This window comes from Manis pentadactyla, chromosome 16 (genome assembly GCF_030020395.1).
Source record: "Manis pentadactyla isolate mManPen7 chromosome 16, mManPen7.hap1, whole genome shotgun sequence".
Taxonomy (NCBI): Eukaryota; Metazoa; Chordata; class Mammalia; order Pholidota; family Manidae; genus Manis; species Manis pentadactyla.
Window position 1 is genome coordinate 66,300,969 of NC_080034.1, and position 16,287 is coordinate 66,317,255.

At 36.8% G+C, this 16,287-nt stretch overlaps 1 protein-coding gene across 1 annotated transcript in view; it reads left to right on the top strand.

Annotated features, from left to right (window-relative positions):
- LOC130681267 (bromodomain adjacent to zinc finger domain protein 2B-like) overlaps positions 1 to 16,287 on the top strand; it is a 123,566-nt gene that overhangs the window by 90,025 nt on the left and 17,254 nt on the right. The window contains exons 11-17 of the mRNA XM_057493904.1: positions 264 to 404; positions 2,666 to 2,920; positions 3,865 to 4,079; positions 4,952 to 5,026; positions 5,827 to 6,040; positions 10,970 to 11,032; positions 12,767 to 12,911. Coding sequence (XP_057349887.1) covers positions 264 to 404; positions 2,666 to 2,920; positions 3,865 to 4,079; positions 4,952 to 5,026; positions 5,827 to 6,040; positions 10,970 to 11,032; positions 12,767 to 12,911 — 1,108 coding nt within the window. The remainder of the gene's footprint in view (positions 1 to 263; positions 405 to 2,665; positions 2,921 to 3,864; positions 4,080 to 4,951; positions 5,027 to 5,826; positions 6,041 to 10,969; positions 11,033 to 12,766; positions 12,912 to 16,287) is intronic.

The following is a 16,287-nucleotide window of genomic DNA, read 5'->3' on the forward strand; positions in this document are numbered from 1 at the left end:
GACCCATGCAGTTCAAGCCTGTGCTGATTAAGGATCAACTGCACAAAAATATATACAGTCATAAGATTATTTTGAAAATCAAAGAGTGACAATACTGAAAAGCAAAATAAGTTATTTCTATGCAGTCCTAAGTCCGTCGCTTAAACCTGCTTGGACAGTTCTGTTCATGGACATAACACAGATCACTTTTTAAATTTTAACTAAAGGCTTTTCAAACATAATAATGGTTAAAGAGACTATGTGGGCATGGTTTTCTTTTTAAGGAAAAAGAACGGTCGAAGCAAGAAAAACGTGATGAGAAACGATTAAAGAAAGAGCTTAAACTAGAGCAACGAAGATTAGAATTAGAAATTGCAAAAGAACTAAAGAAGCCTAATGAAGACATGTGCTTAGCAGACCAAAAGGTAAGTTATCATGTAAACCATTTCCTTAATAAGTTTAATTTTTCCTGTGTTCTCACCTCATTCGTCTGCCCGAGCTGCCAGTACGAAGGCTTTCACTTTCAGCTGAGCAGTGGATTTCCAAGTCTAGGTCAGTGTGCTTCTCCTGATGGCCACCAATAAGTCTATTGACCTCCTGCGCTGGAAATGGAAGTTCTAAATATATAAGTGGTGGAGTGCTGCCAATCTTTTTCATTGAAATAAAAACACTGTACAAATGTACAAGGGGGAATGATAAAAGTAGATAAGATTTCTGTTTCATTTGGTCCTTCCTATATGTTTAGATACAGAAAGATCTACCTTCTCCTCAAACCCCCTTAGATATTTAAATAAATCAGGATTTATAATCTGTAACCTCCTTCAGTGCTTTAGACTTGTTAGCTAACTTCATTGAGTATGTTGACTACTTTCCAGGCACTGTGCTAAGTGTTTTTTACGTATGAATTCTCCCATTTAACCCTCACCACAATCCTGTTGAAGAGGTATTTATGCCCATTTACAAGTGAGAAACTTTGACACAAAGAGGTGAAGGAACTTGCCCAAGATGACACAACTCATAAGTGGCACCTTGGATCCAAACTCCAATTTGTTAAACTCCAGGGTCCATACTGTTTATCACCTTGAAAGCCAAGAAATGTGTCCAGTGAGAGGACCTCATGTGTTTTCTCTCCTGTTGTTTTCACAGGTGTTGCTAAAATACGTAAAAGTAGAAATTTGAAAAGAGCGTGATAATCATGTTAACTGGCATAATTTATATACTTATCAGAAGAAATCAATTATGTTTGGCTATAGTTAAGATGGTATTTGTAGAAAATTGTCAATAATACATATTTCTGTAATACTGTCAATAATAGTATAATTAGTCAATAGGATCTATATTATATGCCATGTTCATCTGATAATACAAAGAGTGATTGTCTCTTTTCAGCTTTTTCTAAAGCACTTAAAGCAAAAATATCCTAGTGGGGATTTAGTTATAATAATATTCTTACTTAGCACAAATGCTTTTAACTACAAATAAAAGTATAAACACTAGTTTTAGTAAAACTGCATGTTTAAATTTTCCTATGTCCAGAGAGGGTACATAGGTTAGTTGACACATTTAGTAGGCTCACAGTGAGCAATTTTTGAAAAATCCTAAAAGATCTCTATTTTCTTGAATTTGTTATTTCTGTTTAAATCCATATGCAGTAAATCAAATATAGAAGTCCATTTTAAGCCTTTTGATAGCTTTGTTATATAAATTTTTTAAATCACATGGTATGTGTATGATATGGTTCAAGAAAAAAGATTCAGACTTAGATGGTTTTCAAATGGAACCTGTAAGGTTTGTGTGCTATCAGATATTATCCGCAGTTCTGTTTCCACACAGTATCACTAGAGAAGGTCCTTGGTTAGTTGTTTCAGTAAGTGCAGGGTGGAGGAACATTGTTTAACAAAGACCAGTGAAATAGAAATATGTAAAAGTTCATTTTTTTCTAATCAAAATTTGAAATACTATTATTAAGTCTCATTCATGGCCTTTTTGCCTTATTTACTTCCTAAATATTCATGACAACTGGTACTACAGTTTTGTCATTAAAATGTTACTATGTGAGCACATTTGAGAAGTAGCAAAAGAAGCTGCTTTCTAATGGGAGTATTGAAATTCAATATTAGTGTTTTGCTACAAGCCTAGAGACTGTTAGTTGCAGTGTAACTGGGTTCTTGATAGGATCATGGGTTCTGGTCATGTGGACCAAATAGTTTATCTGCATTAATTAGCCAAAGATGGTACCATTCTCCCATCGGCCCATAGATACACGGTAGTTTCTGAGCAACCAAAAAAGCATGAATTATTAATCAGTCTCCATCATTAGAAGAAATTAGTACACGTGCCCTACGTAGTATGTCCATGGCCAAGTACTTTTGAAATGCTTATTTCTTCTGTTGCTCCAGTTATGGAACCCATGTTCTATCAATATGTTAATTAAAATTTGTGTTCTTTTTTCAGAATTCTGAGTTCGTATTGAGTTCCACTAAAACTTATTGATGGTTGCTTGGTTTCAAAATCCCGTGCTTAGTACTATGGGGTTGCAGAAATGCCCTCAGGGAATCCACAGTCTAGACGGAAAACCACTGGCAGAATTCAAGAGCAAAGAAAGACGGCAACTTGTTCTATTTCAGAAAATCTGAAGTCATAGCCGTTTTAGTTAATTAGTTTTTTATTTTATTTTATTTTTCAGCCTTTGCCAGAGTTGCCTCGTATTCCAGGACTTGTCCTCTCTGGAAGTACATTTTCAAACTGTCTCATTGTGGTGCAGTTCTTACGAGTCTTCGGTAAAGCTTTAGGCTTTAATGGGAATACTGATGTTCCAGACCTGAGTATTCTTCAAGAGGGATTGCTGAATCTAGGGGACAGCATGGCTGAGGTACAAGACCTGCTTGTGAGGCTCCTGTCAGCTGCTGTGTGTGATCCAGGTCTAATTACAGGATACAAGGTAAAAAAACAAAATACAAAAAATGATTTTAATTTGTACCCTCAGTGCACTGATAACTGGCTTTAGCATATTAGCAGAAGAGTGTATACACTGATCTAGTTTTTTCCGCATCTCACAAAGTTAAGTGTAGATTTGCGTTCAGTTGCAAATGGTCCACATCTAGGAAAACCTGGTTCATAAAGCCTACAGAATGTAGATATTCCCAGATTACTCTTATTTTTCTCTAGCTTTTGGCCAAAACCAAGTGACTTAAGGAAAGTGATATTCAGCAAAAGAGAATTTATAAATCATAAAGAATTAAAATTTATGTATGCCTTCTGAAATTATGCTGTGTGCTCTCAATCACTGTGAACAATTGAGGCGAATGGCAGCACCTCTAAGATCAGCATGATAAGACTCTGTACCTCTCAGTGGATACTCAAGAAATTCAAATGGATCATAATTCCAGCTAAGATACACATTTCAGTCAGCTTTGCTGTAGATAATATGATGGAGAGAGAAGTTTCCAGGTGCACCAGTTGCTTGTTCTTCCATTTTCCTATTTAGGATACCAGACAATAAAGTCCATGACACTCTAGAGCTGGAAAACACAACAGTAGTGCCCCTGGGCCTCCCGCAACCAGTACTGATAGAACGCCTAGATAAAGCCTTAGAAAGCTTGAGATAGTTTCTATAGTCAAAGAAGGTATGATATCTACTCATGAGTTCACATACTCTCCTTCCTGCCTGTTAACCAAGGGTCTAAAGAAGGAATAGAAAGACGCAAGTACTCAAATACCTGTCTATCATCTGTTGTCTATTTTTATCTTTACTTCATTTCAAGTGTGAATTAAGCCCTTTTCAGTAATACATAGATAATATAATAAAAACATTTAAAAATCTTAATTGTTTTTATGTTCTGTACGGTTAGGATCAATACTGACAAAAATGCCAAACTTTTATAGGCCGAAACAGCTCTTGGAGAACATTTGCTGAATGTTGGTATGAATCGAGACAATGTTTCCGAGATCTTGCAGATCTTTATGGAGGCCCGTTGTGGACAGACTGAGCTCACCGAAAGCCTGAGGACCAAGGCTTTCCAGGCCCACACTCCGGCCCAGAAAGCCTCGGCGCTGGCCTTCCTGATCAGTGAGCTGGCGTGCAGCAGGAGGGTGGTGAGGTGAGCCCGTGCCTAGACTTCTCTGGCGCTTCCTTCCTGTTCTCAATTTGTCTAATCGAAATAATTTATATGACAAAGTAACACAAATTACCCATGCAAAATCCAAAGTTTACAGAGTAGCACAAAGAAAACAAAATTACACTTAACCTCACCATTCAGAGATGACTACTACTACTACTACTACTATTTTAATGTATTTACTGCAGTCTGTTGAAAAGAAAATTTGGATCTTACTGCATGTTCTTTGCTACCATTTTGTTTACTTAATAATTCTGTTAATTATTCATATAAGGAAACATAAAAATAGTTTTTTCTTACCATGGCACCAGAAGGTAGCACCTTTGCAAGAATCCGGAATTTTTTCTTTCTTTGACATCTTTCAGTGATAAATAACTACGTGATTTTCCTTCATAGCCATTAATAGAAGTATCCAGCTTTTTATTTTATTATGTGCTAATAACAATTTAATATTAGTTTATTGATGTATTGTACTTTTTAAAAACTTACATTTAAGAGTCAAAGTAAATTTTGCACTCTAGTATTTCAAGTTTTGGTGAACAAATCTATATTCATCTTGTTCTTTCTATTCATTATTTTACATATTTTAATTATCGTTACTTTTACTTCTTTTCCTTTCTAGGAAAAGGATCAATCTGTATATTTCAGAGCCATGCATTTCTACCATTGGTGGACATACTAAGTCTTCTGTATATCTCTTAGCTGTGATACTGTATTGATATAATTTTTCACTTGTTTTCGCTACTCATTGACATCACTTTTAGTTAGCAAGAAATGGCAACAGTTTACTCACCAAGTTAACATATTGCATAATGGATTAATTTCTGTCTTCTAATAAACTTTTGCATTGACAGTGAAATTGACAAGAACACTGATTATATGTCAAACTTGAGGAGAGATAAATGGATGGTAGAAGGTAAACTCCGCAAGTAAGTCCTGTTTTATTAAAGTTAGTATACTGTTTCCCATTGTACAAATTCCCCAGTAAAACATAAATTCCAAACACAGAATTTAAAGTTTATTATGTGTAAGAAATAAAAAAAGGTAAAGCTTAATTAAGATGAATTAAGAAATTAATAAAACCTAGGATGAGAGTCTGCAATGGACAAAAGTTGTAATTAGAGTCATTGAACATCTTATGCTTCAGACTTAGAAAAAAGTCAGTTTACATTTTTGCTCCCAAAGAAGTCAAGCAATCACGTTTTCTAAGATTGTTGTTGGCTATCAAGTTAGTTTTGTCATAAGTAGAATCTGTTTAGAACTGCCACTTTTAAAAATTGCTTTCTAATTAAAGTTTGCTTTCATAGAGTCCAAAATATCCAAATGTATTCAGAATTAAAGCTTAATTAGTTTCCCGCCAGGAAATATAATGCTGAAATTACTCAATTTCTATGTAAGAGGAGATTTCTTTGTATAATTTGAACAGAAATTTTTTCAGTCTGAAAGCATGGGATCAGGAATTATCATTGGTCATTGCTAGAGTTAATTTTTTCAGCTAAGTTTTATTTTTAAAATATATTCTAATTCCAGAGAGATCCAGAATAATTCTTAAAAGTCAATATATTCTGTAATTTCTGGAAACATATTTCTTAAATTTCTTTAATTCTAATTTTATTGCCATTGACTTAATACTCACCGTAAGGAATTTTGGTTAAAACTCATGTTATTTTCTCTAAAATGTATGAAGAGAAGGTTTTCTTGTATATCCTAATTTTGTTACATTTTAAAGGCTCCGAATCATTTATGCTAAGAAAGCAGGCAAGAGAGACACTTCAGGTGGCATCGATCTTGGAGAAGAGCAGCACGCGTCGGCCACCCCCACAGCAGGATGCAAGCGAAGAAGGAAGGGCGGGGACAGTGACGCTGATGGCAACGAGGAGGAGGAGGAGGAGGAAGACAAGGAAGACAGAAAAGGAAAGAAAACCGATGTCTGTGAAGATGAGGTAATCAAGTTTAGGTAGATTTTATTACTTGACAAAGATAACATAACATACTGAAAACAGAATTTGGGGGTCAGGTGGATTTGGGTTTGAATTCCATTTTGACACTTACTTGCCTCAGTTTCTTCATCTGAAAACTGAATATTTATAACAATCACCTCGTAAAGTTTTTTGTGATGGTTTAATAATTGCCCACACATGGGATGGGCTTACACTGAATAAACAAAGGCAAGTTTTTCTTTTTATAGAACATATTGAGAGTTCTTCAAAGAACCATGTAGATTCTTAATTTCAGTTATCCTCTTTCATTCTGGTAAAATCCTAGCTTATATGTGTACAATACTTCATGCCTTGAAAGTATTGTCACATTTAGTGAAACTGATGTATTTCTCAAGCATCATCAGTTTATTATGTGCCTCGCTCTGGGCACTTTTGATCCAAGATGAGTAAGGTACCGAAAGTCCTTTCTCAACTTGCAGTCTCATTGAGGAAGATTTGCCGTAAGAAAATGTAATGTACTACATGTTAACTGCTTTGCCGGTGGTATTTACTCTGTGCTAGGCAGGCGGAAAGGAAGGGCATTGAACCTTTATGAGGAATAGGTCCTCAACGAAGGCTTTCTGGGCCCACTGGCTGAGGCTAAAAGGTGGGCTGAATGTTAACCTGGGGAAGAACCCGTAGAGAAGTGCTCGGGCAAAAAGCACAGCATAAACGGACGTAGGAATCTGAAACCACGATGCGCCTTAAGTGACTGACAAGTGCTTCATTGTTATTAGAGAGCCTCGTAGCAACAACTGTGAACTAGGATTTACACTTTTTTGGTAGGAGGAAGCCATTGCTTCCTCTTTGTAAGTGACAGAATGACAGAGTCACACTTGCTTTTTTTAGTGGCTCCCTATGGCAGCTCCATGGAAAATAGAAGTAGATTTGGGGTAGGGCAAGATCAGAGGTGGGAAGGTCGGTCAGGAGATGTTGCAAGAGTTTAATGAGTTGTAGGGTCCCAAACGAGCCCGATGGTAGTTGGGAAGAAGGAGGAAACGATTTCAGTAAATACTTAGGAAGAAGAATGAGTAGTATTTGAACTGGTAGGTTGATGGAAGGGTAGGATTGATGCCCGACCATCTGGTTTGGGAGGCTGCGTGGTATTCTTGCCATTAACTGAGTTAGAGAAATCAGGAGGAACAGAATAAATAGATGATAGAGGAGGAGGGGAGTGCAGATCAGATAGTGGAAGACAAGAAACGATGGTGGGTTCATTTTGGACATGTTACGGTTGAGGTGCCTTTGCAGCAGTTCTGCAGTAAGTTGGATATAAGAATCTGAAGCCTAAAGATGAGTTCAGTCATGAACATATAGATCTGGAAGTTATTCACACAGACAGTAGTTTAAAATCATGAGGTGGGTGATTTCTGTACAGGGGGTTTGGTTTAGGGAACAGAGCAGTAGACTGAAGTTGGAACCCCAGGGGATGTCAATATTTCAGAAGATCCCGTAGGGCTTCTTGTTGAAGAAGGAGCAGTCGTAGAGGTAGGAGATGTCTGTAATGGTTCAAGGATCTCTGAGGCCATCACCAGAGTCAGTGACTCACTAGGAAGACACACATCAGAATCAGAGAGAAAAGGCGTGTGAGCCACAGCCCAGAGGAAACCAGACCCACACTGTTAAGAGTCTTTTCCCAGTGGAGTCACACAGGATGGGCTTAAGTCTCCTAGGAATGAGTTATGACAAGTATAAAACTCCCAGGAGAAAGACAGGTGATCAGTATACACTCCATTGTTAGCCCAGTTGGGTTCCAGTGAGCCAGTCTATCAGCGTGGGAGGAAACCCTGTGAAATCCAAGTTCCCAGACACCAGCCAGGGACCAGCCTTGTACGCGGGCCTTTCAAATAGAGCAGTCAGACCGGCAATGTCAGCTCTTTTCTACACATGTAGTAGTAGCAAAAATCAAGAAAACTGAACATTTCAAAGGAGGGAGTGATAAACAATGTTAACGTAGCAGGAGTCTAGTGTGATGAGGATCGAAAGTGTCTGTGGGATCGGGCAAGGCAGAGGTCACTGGGGACCAGTGGCAGCACAGTCGTTAGTCGGGTCAGAGCAGGAGCCGGGTGGCGAAGGATCGAGCACCGTAGAAGGTGAGGAGGTGAGATGACTTCTGTAAGCATTGTGCCTCAGAGGAAAAGGTGGTTCCTAAAGGGGACAGACAACCAAGGGTTACTCAGATGTGAAAGGCTAAATATGATTTCGGGTTGAAGGGAGTCAGTAAGAGAGGGGGTTGAAGATATAAAGAAAATAATCAATGGGGCAAGGTAGATAAACTCTACTAAAATTTGTTACTACTTATTTAAATATCATTAATGTCTCTTAACCACATATATCATTTAAAGTGACTTTTTAATTGAATTATAGTTAGATTATAGGGTTTCATTGAGTAAAATCCTGGCAAATGTATATGTTATTAATGTGAGAAAACAGTTTAAAAACTTTTTAAGATAATAATTTTAGGACCTAACAAGTCAAAATAACATTTCTTTTAAGTGATTTTAGAGTTATCTGTTATGATGAAGAACTGGTAGCCACTTATCAATTGCCTTAAAAAATTTAACTATTTAATGAGCCCAATGATAGGATAGATACATTATTCCTCAAAAAGTAGGTTTAGATTCTTGATTAAAGTTTGGGGAGAGTGCCAGGAATTAAAACTCCCTAGAAGATGCATTTCAGGGAGCCTTTCCGTTGAGACCCGTGTGATCGCTCTCTGTTAGAAGGTCCTGCCCTTGACTAAGTCCATCCCCCTTTGTCTCAAAGATGATTCCCTCTTCTCCACACTCCTCATTCCTTCAGCACATGGAGTCTGTATACCTAAACCTTAGAATTGTGTTGAAACCTACGTGAGCTCTAACTTCACAAGTTGGCCTGGTAACAGGTTATGTGGATGATTGAACTTTGACACATAGGGACATACAGTGGCCTCTCTTTTGGTTGGGAAATCATGGAGAACCACGGCAGAGATGAGTTCTTTGTGCTTAGTCTCCTTGCCTTTCTCTCTGACCTTTTAAGTTCTACACATCTCTTAAAATTATAAGGACTATTAGTCAAAACTCCTTTGCTTTAAACAAACCTTAGTAGACACTTTACTTCCTTTTCATCTTAGGGAGAGTCTTAGAAACAGCACTAAGTTTATTTGACTCATACATAGTTACTTTGATGTCTTTTGCAAGTATTTTTTATTACTGTTGCTTGAATTGTATTTTTGTGTAAGCATATTATCAAACATTTGCCCTGCGAGTCAAAAGATCACTTTAGAACCATACAGACATGTAATTATGTAATTATCTATTTGAGGGTCATTGGGCCTGTTCTCTTTTAAGACTTCTTTCCTGAAGTGGAAATTTGTGTTACTGTTAGCACAAACAGTATGCCTAAATGCCTCTGTAACTTGCTCCCCTAAACTGGATGAGAAGTAGATAAATGATAGCTTATACTAAAGCTTCTTTCCATTTCCTTTTGTTGGGGAGATAACTACTCATCCAGAAATACCTGCTCATGAGTGGTTGGTGGCAGTGTGGCTTTTTAAAAATGCTTCTAGAAAATGAGCACCGGAAACAAATTTTACTTTTTTAAACCTAAGAGGTACCTGCATTTTCTAGATACAATTTTCAGAAAGAGGGAAAGTAACCAGTTTGCACACTGTGTGCCTGGAAGTTTGCTGGTTACTTTCAGATCTGTTCTCCTCGGCCCTCACAGATGCCCCCATGTTACAGGAAATGTTGTTATCAATCTACAGATAAGGAAATAGTCTTAGAAGAGTTAAGTAGTTTGCCCATAGGAAGTAGCGTGGCTAAGATACAAAGAAAATACATGTGCCTTTTACTTTATGCTTTCCCTCTAAAACATATAATTTGGTGGTTGTTTTCCTATATTCATTTTCTAGAATGAAAAATTTCATGTAATCACCAGTAAAGTACCACTTACGAAGTTAGTATTATATATCGTAGGGATTATTTTTCTTATAAAAGCTCAATGTGTTCAAAATATAACTTACCTTCTTTGCCCTCAAAATGACTCCAGTGAGTCACTGGTACCAAATGAATGGTACCAGTAGTTTTGCAGTCTCCCAGATTTAAACTCTTACCATAATTTACTACTTCCTTTGTCTCCCTCACCCCTCTCTGCCTCATACCCATGAGTGGCCATGACTTAACATTTCTAATTAGGTAATACTCTCTTTCGTCCATTTGCTTTTCTCCGTTTCTGTTTCTTTTACCTATGTAAGTCCCACATTCTCCGTCCCTCTTGAGTCACTGCAGTGGAATACTAACCAGATTTGACAATGTTCATCCTTTCCCTGCTCCAGGCCATCTTAGGACTATTGCCGTATTGTCTTTGTAAGCGTAGTTCTCACGTTTAACCTCCCTCAAAGGATCACGTTATTGACCATGGTCAAGCATTTATAGCTCTAGATCGTTTAACCCTGAACTCATCCTTGCCTCATCTCCTGTCTTACCTCTTCATGTACCTTTCATGTCAAGATACATCAGACTCTTTCTGGAATGCCCTGCGCTTTCTCTGATTGATCGAATCCGAACCATTCTTCGGTAGCTAATTAAGACACAACTTCTTCCATGTAGCCTCTCTCGGTAAAGATTCCCACTAAAAGTAATCTCACCCTCTCCTGAACTCCATGACTCTTAAATCTCTACCTCTTTTGGGGTCCCTATGGCTTCCTCTGTGTAGTGGTTTTTATTTCCATAGTGTGATGTGCATGTGTCTCCCTACCAGATTATTAGTTTACAAAGAACCAAGAGCTGAGGCTTACTCATTCCCATAGGGCCTATCCTAGTGCTTTGCATAAAGGAGGCCTTCATTAAATACCCACAGATTGATTGAATAAATCTTAAAACTTTAAATGATACTGTATTTTGTCATGTATAGGATGAAGGTGACCAAGCAGCAAGTGTTGAAGAGCTAGAAAGACAGATTGAAAAGCTGAGTAAAGTAAGCAGTTTTCAGATTATAGCTTACATCATTTTGGCAGTGTTTTAAAAATCCACCTTGTATGGGATTCCTTTTTTGTGACTGCTAAATAAAAGCAAGCTTCTTGTAAGTAATTAAAATGGAGAGCTCCAGAAACATTCTCACAATTAAACCGTAAAAGTTTCTTGCCAATGTTAAAGTCCTCCCTCTTAAGACATGGTACTAACTTAATCAAGAGCTATATTCTTTAGCTCTTTATTTAAATACAAAATATCAATAAATGCATGGTTTTATTTCTTGGAATTCATAACTTTTAAAATTCAGTCAGATTTCATGTTAATAGTTTCAGCATCCTGTGTTTTATTTATTTTATTTATTTATTTATTCATTTATTTTTTTCTAGATAATTATTTTTTATTGAAGGGTAGTTGACACACAGTATTACATTACATTAGTTTCAGGTGTACAACATAGTGATTCCACATTTATATACATGACAATTCTAGGTACCAGCTATCACCATACCAAGCTGTTACAATATCTTGACTATATTCATTATATCCCGGTTACTTATTATTTTACCATTAGAAGTGTGTACTTTTTTTTTTTTTTTTTGTGAGGGCATCTCTCATATTTATTGATCAAATGGTTGTTAACAACAATAAAATTCTGTATAGGGGAGTCAATGCTCAATGCACAATCATTAATCCACTCCAAGCCTAATTTTCGTCAGTCTCCAATCTTCTGAGGCATAACAAACAAGTTCTTACATGGTGAACAGTACAAGGGCAGCCATCACAGAAACCTTCAGTTTTGCTCATGCATTATGAACTATAAACAGTCAGTTCAAATAGGAATACTCATTTGATTTTTATACTTGATTTATATGTGGATACCACATTTCTCTCTTTATTATTATTATTTTTAATAAAATGCTGAAGTGGTAGGTAGATACAAGATAAAGGTAGAAAACATAGTTTAGTGTTGTAAGAGAGCAAATGTAGATGATCAGGTGTGTGCCTGTAGACTATGTGTTAATCCAAGGTAGACGAGGGCAATAAAACATCCACGTATGCAGAAGATTTCTCTCAGAATGGGGGGTGAGGTTCTAAGCCTCACCTCTGTTGATCCCCAATTTCTCACCTGTCCTGTGTTTTATTTTACATTAGTGTACTTGTGGGTTTTCTTTGCACTGGATCTATAGACTGTATATGTATGTACTTCTCATGTAAAACTGAATTTCAGTAGCATTAGTGAAGTATTTCAGGATTAGTATTATGAGATATCTGCATTTTATGTCATTAGATTCATCACACAGTTATTCCAAAATTTAGTCATATGCTGCCTAAGGTCTGCAGCATGAGTATAAAAATAGGCAAATACAGGTATATGTGAGTATTATTTGTTACACACTATAATCATTAGAATTGAGCCAATTGTCTTTGGCTCAGTGAAACACTTGATCACATTGTTTATTACCAAATATAAGACATGCTTTACGATAAGATATCTAATAAAACAAAACGTTTTTTAATCCTTGGCAACAAAAATATTCTAATTACCCTCAAAGTAATTTCTGTCTTTACAACTGTTACTGGAACTGAAGTCAGACGTGTGATATTAGTTCTTTTGCTGCCTTTCTTCAATAGTGAAATCTAGCTGCTCTAAAGCCATGATAAGTATAAAGTCACTTAAATATCCATTTTTAAAGCACTTAACACCCATAGCATAATTGTATGCATCATTTTTTAACAGCAACAGAGTCAGTATAGAAGGGAGCTCTTCGATGCGTCTCACTCTTTACGTTCAGTGATGTTTGGCCAGGATCGTTACAGACGTCGGTATTGGATTTTTCCCCAGTGTGGGGGGATTTTTGTAGAAGGCATGGAGAGCGCTGCAGGTAGGAGCCATTAATCTGTTACAAAGTAATATAACAAACCATACGTTTTAAAACCCTGTTACTCCTTCGATATATTGTGTGCTTCCAGAATCAAATGTGCATTGTGGATAAACATTGTAAAACCTTGTTTTTCATTTCTTTTGAACTCATAATGCCCCTTTCACTGATAAGTATTCCTTTCCAGTCCATGATTTTTCTTCTTCTGCACTTTCTGACATCCACCCATTTAGTGGACACAGATCTTTACCTGTATTGTACTGTGTAGCTGCTGCTCCGTTTCTCTTCCTTCGCACTGTCAAATTTTCCAACATGTGCTTTACTCTTTAACCTTTGCAGCAACCATCCATCCTGACGGTAGCCCTGGAGGTAAACTGCTGAAACCTAAGACCCTTAGCATAAGACTCATTCATCTTGAAGTCTTGTATGTGTTTGAAATTTGTGATTACCTTCTTCTCCATTAAACTTCTTACTTTCTTAAGTATTATCACACATCCTTCATATTCTACCTTTAGACTCTGCTTTTCTGGCTCCGTTTCTGTGAATTAACTAGCGCGGTACACAGTGCATTTATAGGCCCGGTAAACTGTCTTGAATTGAATGTTTCAGAATACTATGTCTGGGCATTTTCAAATGCTTAGATTCTGATGGGGCCACAGCGTCAAGTCAGTGCTTACATGTAGCCATTGCCCGAGGGTGGTGTAGGGAGGCGAAAACTTCTTTCAGCTCGTTTTTTTTGAATACGCAGTATGTGTCGGGCATTTCTGGGCACTGGATGTTCAAAGATAAACAAAACATTAGTCCATGCCATCCATGTAGATGTTTAACAGTCCAATGTAAAGAAGGGACTGATTAATCACATAGGTGTCTAGAACAGGTACTATATAACAATGTAAGTACCCTTGGGGCACAAAGGACGGTTAATAATAATTGAAAATGGTTTAGAATAGTGGCTGGCATGTAAATATTGTTGGCCTATAACAAGCAGAGTTACTCTTCTGCACAGTAATTTATTTCTTGTGAGTCAAAGAATATGAAGAATGGGTATAAAATCGTATATTGGAATGATGCGTGAAAGTCATGGTCTGCCTTCCCAGGGTAAAAGTTGCTGATAGAGAGAGAATCAGGGAGGGCACTTAGAGGCTTCAGTTGTGTTTATTTTTAAAGATTGATATGAATGGGTCAGAATGTTAGTTAAACAGGAGAGTGTAGTGAGTTCTTTTTTTAACTGATTGCTTAAAATATTTAAACATAAAAATGTTTTAAAGCATGGAAAACATAAACTAAGTAACTAAAAAGTCAATAAGTAAGTGGGACTGTCATACTAATAAGCCCCTGAACAGCAACAGAAAACATGAACAGAATGAAAAGGCAATCTACTAAATGGGAAAAAATATATGCAAATCTTATATCTGATAAAGGCCTGTTATCCAAAGTCTATAAAGAACTCAAAAGCAAATATGACTCAATAGCAAAATAAACAATCTAAAGATCTCAGTGGACATTTTCCCAAAGAAGACACACAGATGGCCACAAGTACCTGAAAAGAGGCTCGACATCATTAACTGTCAGGGAAATGCAAACTACATTAGATATCGCCTCATCCTGTTAGAGTGGTTCTTATCAAAAAGACAAGAAATAAGTGTTGGTGAGGATGTGGAGAGAAGGGAGCTCTTGGGTACTGTTGCAGGGAATGTAAATTGTTGCGGCCACTATTGGAAACAGTATAGAGGTTCCTCAGAAAAGTTAGAACTAGCATATGACCCAGCACTTTCACTTGTGGGTACTTATCCAAACAAATGAAAATGGAAACTCAAATCAGTATCTGCATCCCCGTGTTCATTGCAGCACTATTTGCAATAGCCAAGATAGGGGACCAATCTAAGTGTCTGTTGAAGCATAGTAAGGGCTGGAAAGAACAGGGGATTGTGTGAAATTGGTGAAAGAAAAACTATCTAAAAAATCTCTGTGTACTTAACATCCTTATAAACTTCCAAGATTTTAAAAATAATTTTTACATTTTAATGAGAGGTTTAACTGTCTATAAGTAAGAATTTGGATATTAAAGTTAACGACCCCATGAATAGGCTATTAAAATGTATCACCTCTGAAATCCCCTACTAGTCTCAGACCTAGTGTGGTTAGTTGATCTGTTTGTTTTTGGATATATGAAAGTGATTTTTGAGATACTAGTTCTCAGAATAAATCAAGCACAAATATTAGTACTTCCTTGCTAGCTAGTAACTTGTACAAAATTAAGGAAATTTGCGAGCTTTGGATATATGAAATAAATTATGATATCCATATAAGAATATTATACAGCTGATTGAAGGAAAATGTGATACAGTTCTATGTATCACCATGGAAAGCAATCTAAGGTATATAGTGAAAATAGTAAAGTCATCCTTTTATTTCATCATCCAAAAAGTATTTATTGAGCCCCAGTTTCATAGCAGCCACCATGTTAGGTAGCTGGGATCCTGTTAAAGCAATATAAACATTGCTCTGCCTTTAAGTAACGTTTGTTGAGTTAAATTGTAGTGTGTGGGGTGGGGTATGGAGTGAAATATTTTAAAATTAGCAGGTTAATGTGTATAATGGTAAATTCTGCAAAAGAAGCATATAGGATGATGATATTCTAAGGTGAATAATAAGATGGGGACCCTACTTGAAATAGAGTAGTCAGGGAAAACCTTTGTGAATAGGTGATACTTAATCTGAAACATTGAAGGGTAAGGAGCCAGTCAACAAAACAGGATTTCAGGCAGAGGAACACCCAGTGCAAAGGCCCCAAGAAAGGACATAACTTACCATGTTTGAGAAGCTGAAAAAAGGGAGAAAGGTGAGCAAGGTTAGCAAGGACAAGAGTGGTTTTCAGGAACCAGATCATACAGTGTTGGAGGCCTTGCTTAGGCATTTGAATTTTATCCAAATAAAAATGTTGCAGAAAACAGTAGCATCCCATTTATGTAACAGCACAAACTAATAGTCATATGCATGCATGTAAGATTTCCCAAAGGATGTATGGACATGATTGATTAAGCAGTTACATCTGAAGATTAGAAATAGGAACTGAGGGAGTAGGGCAGGAAAGGGTTACATTAGCCTCTTATTACTGAATATTTTACTGTGAACATACATCGTTTTTCAAATTAAATAAAGTAGGTTTATATTTTTCTAACACTTCTTATCAATTATTATTAAAACACTGGTAAAAAATATGGACAAGAAGTTCACTAAGGAGAAATACCTATTATCCTACAGAAAAATATCCAGTCTTATTAATGATCAGAAAAAAATAGAGTTTAGATTCTCACCTCCCGGATATTTCCAAAGACAAAAGTTATTGATAGTCTTCAGTTTCGTTGAGGGTGTAGGC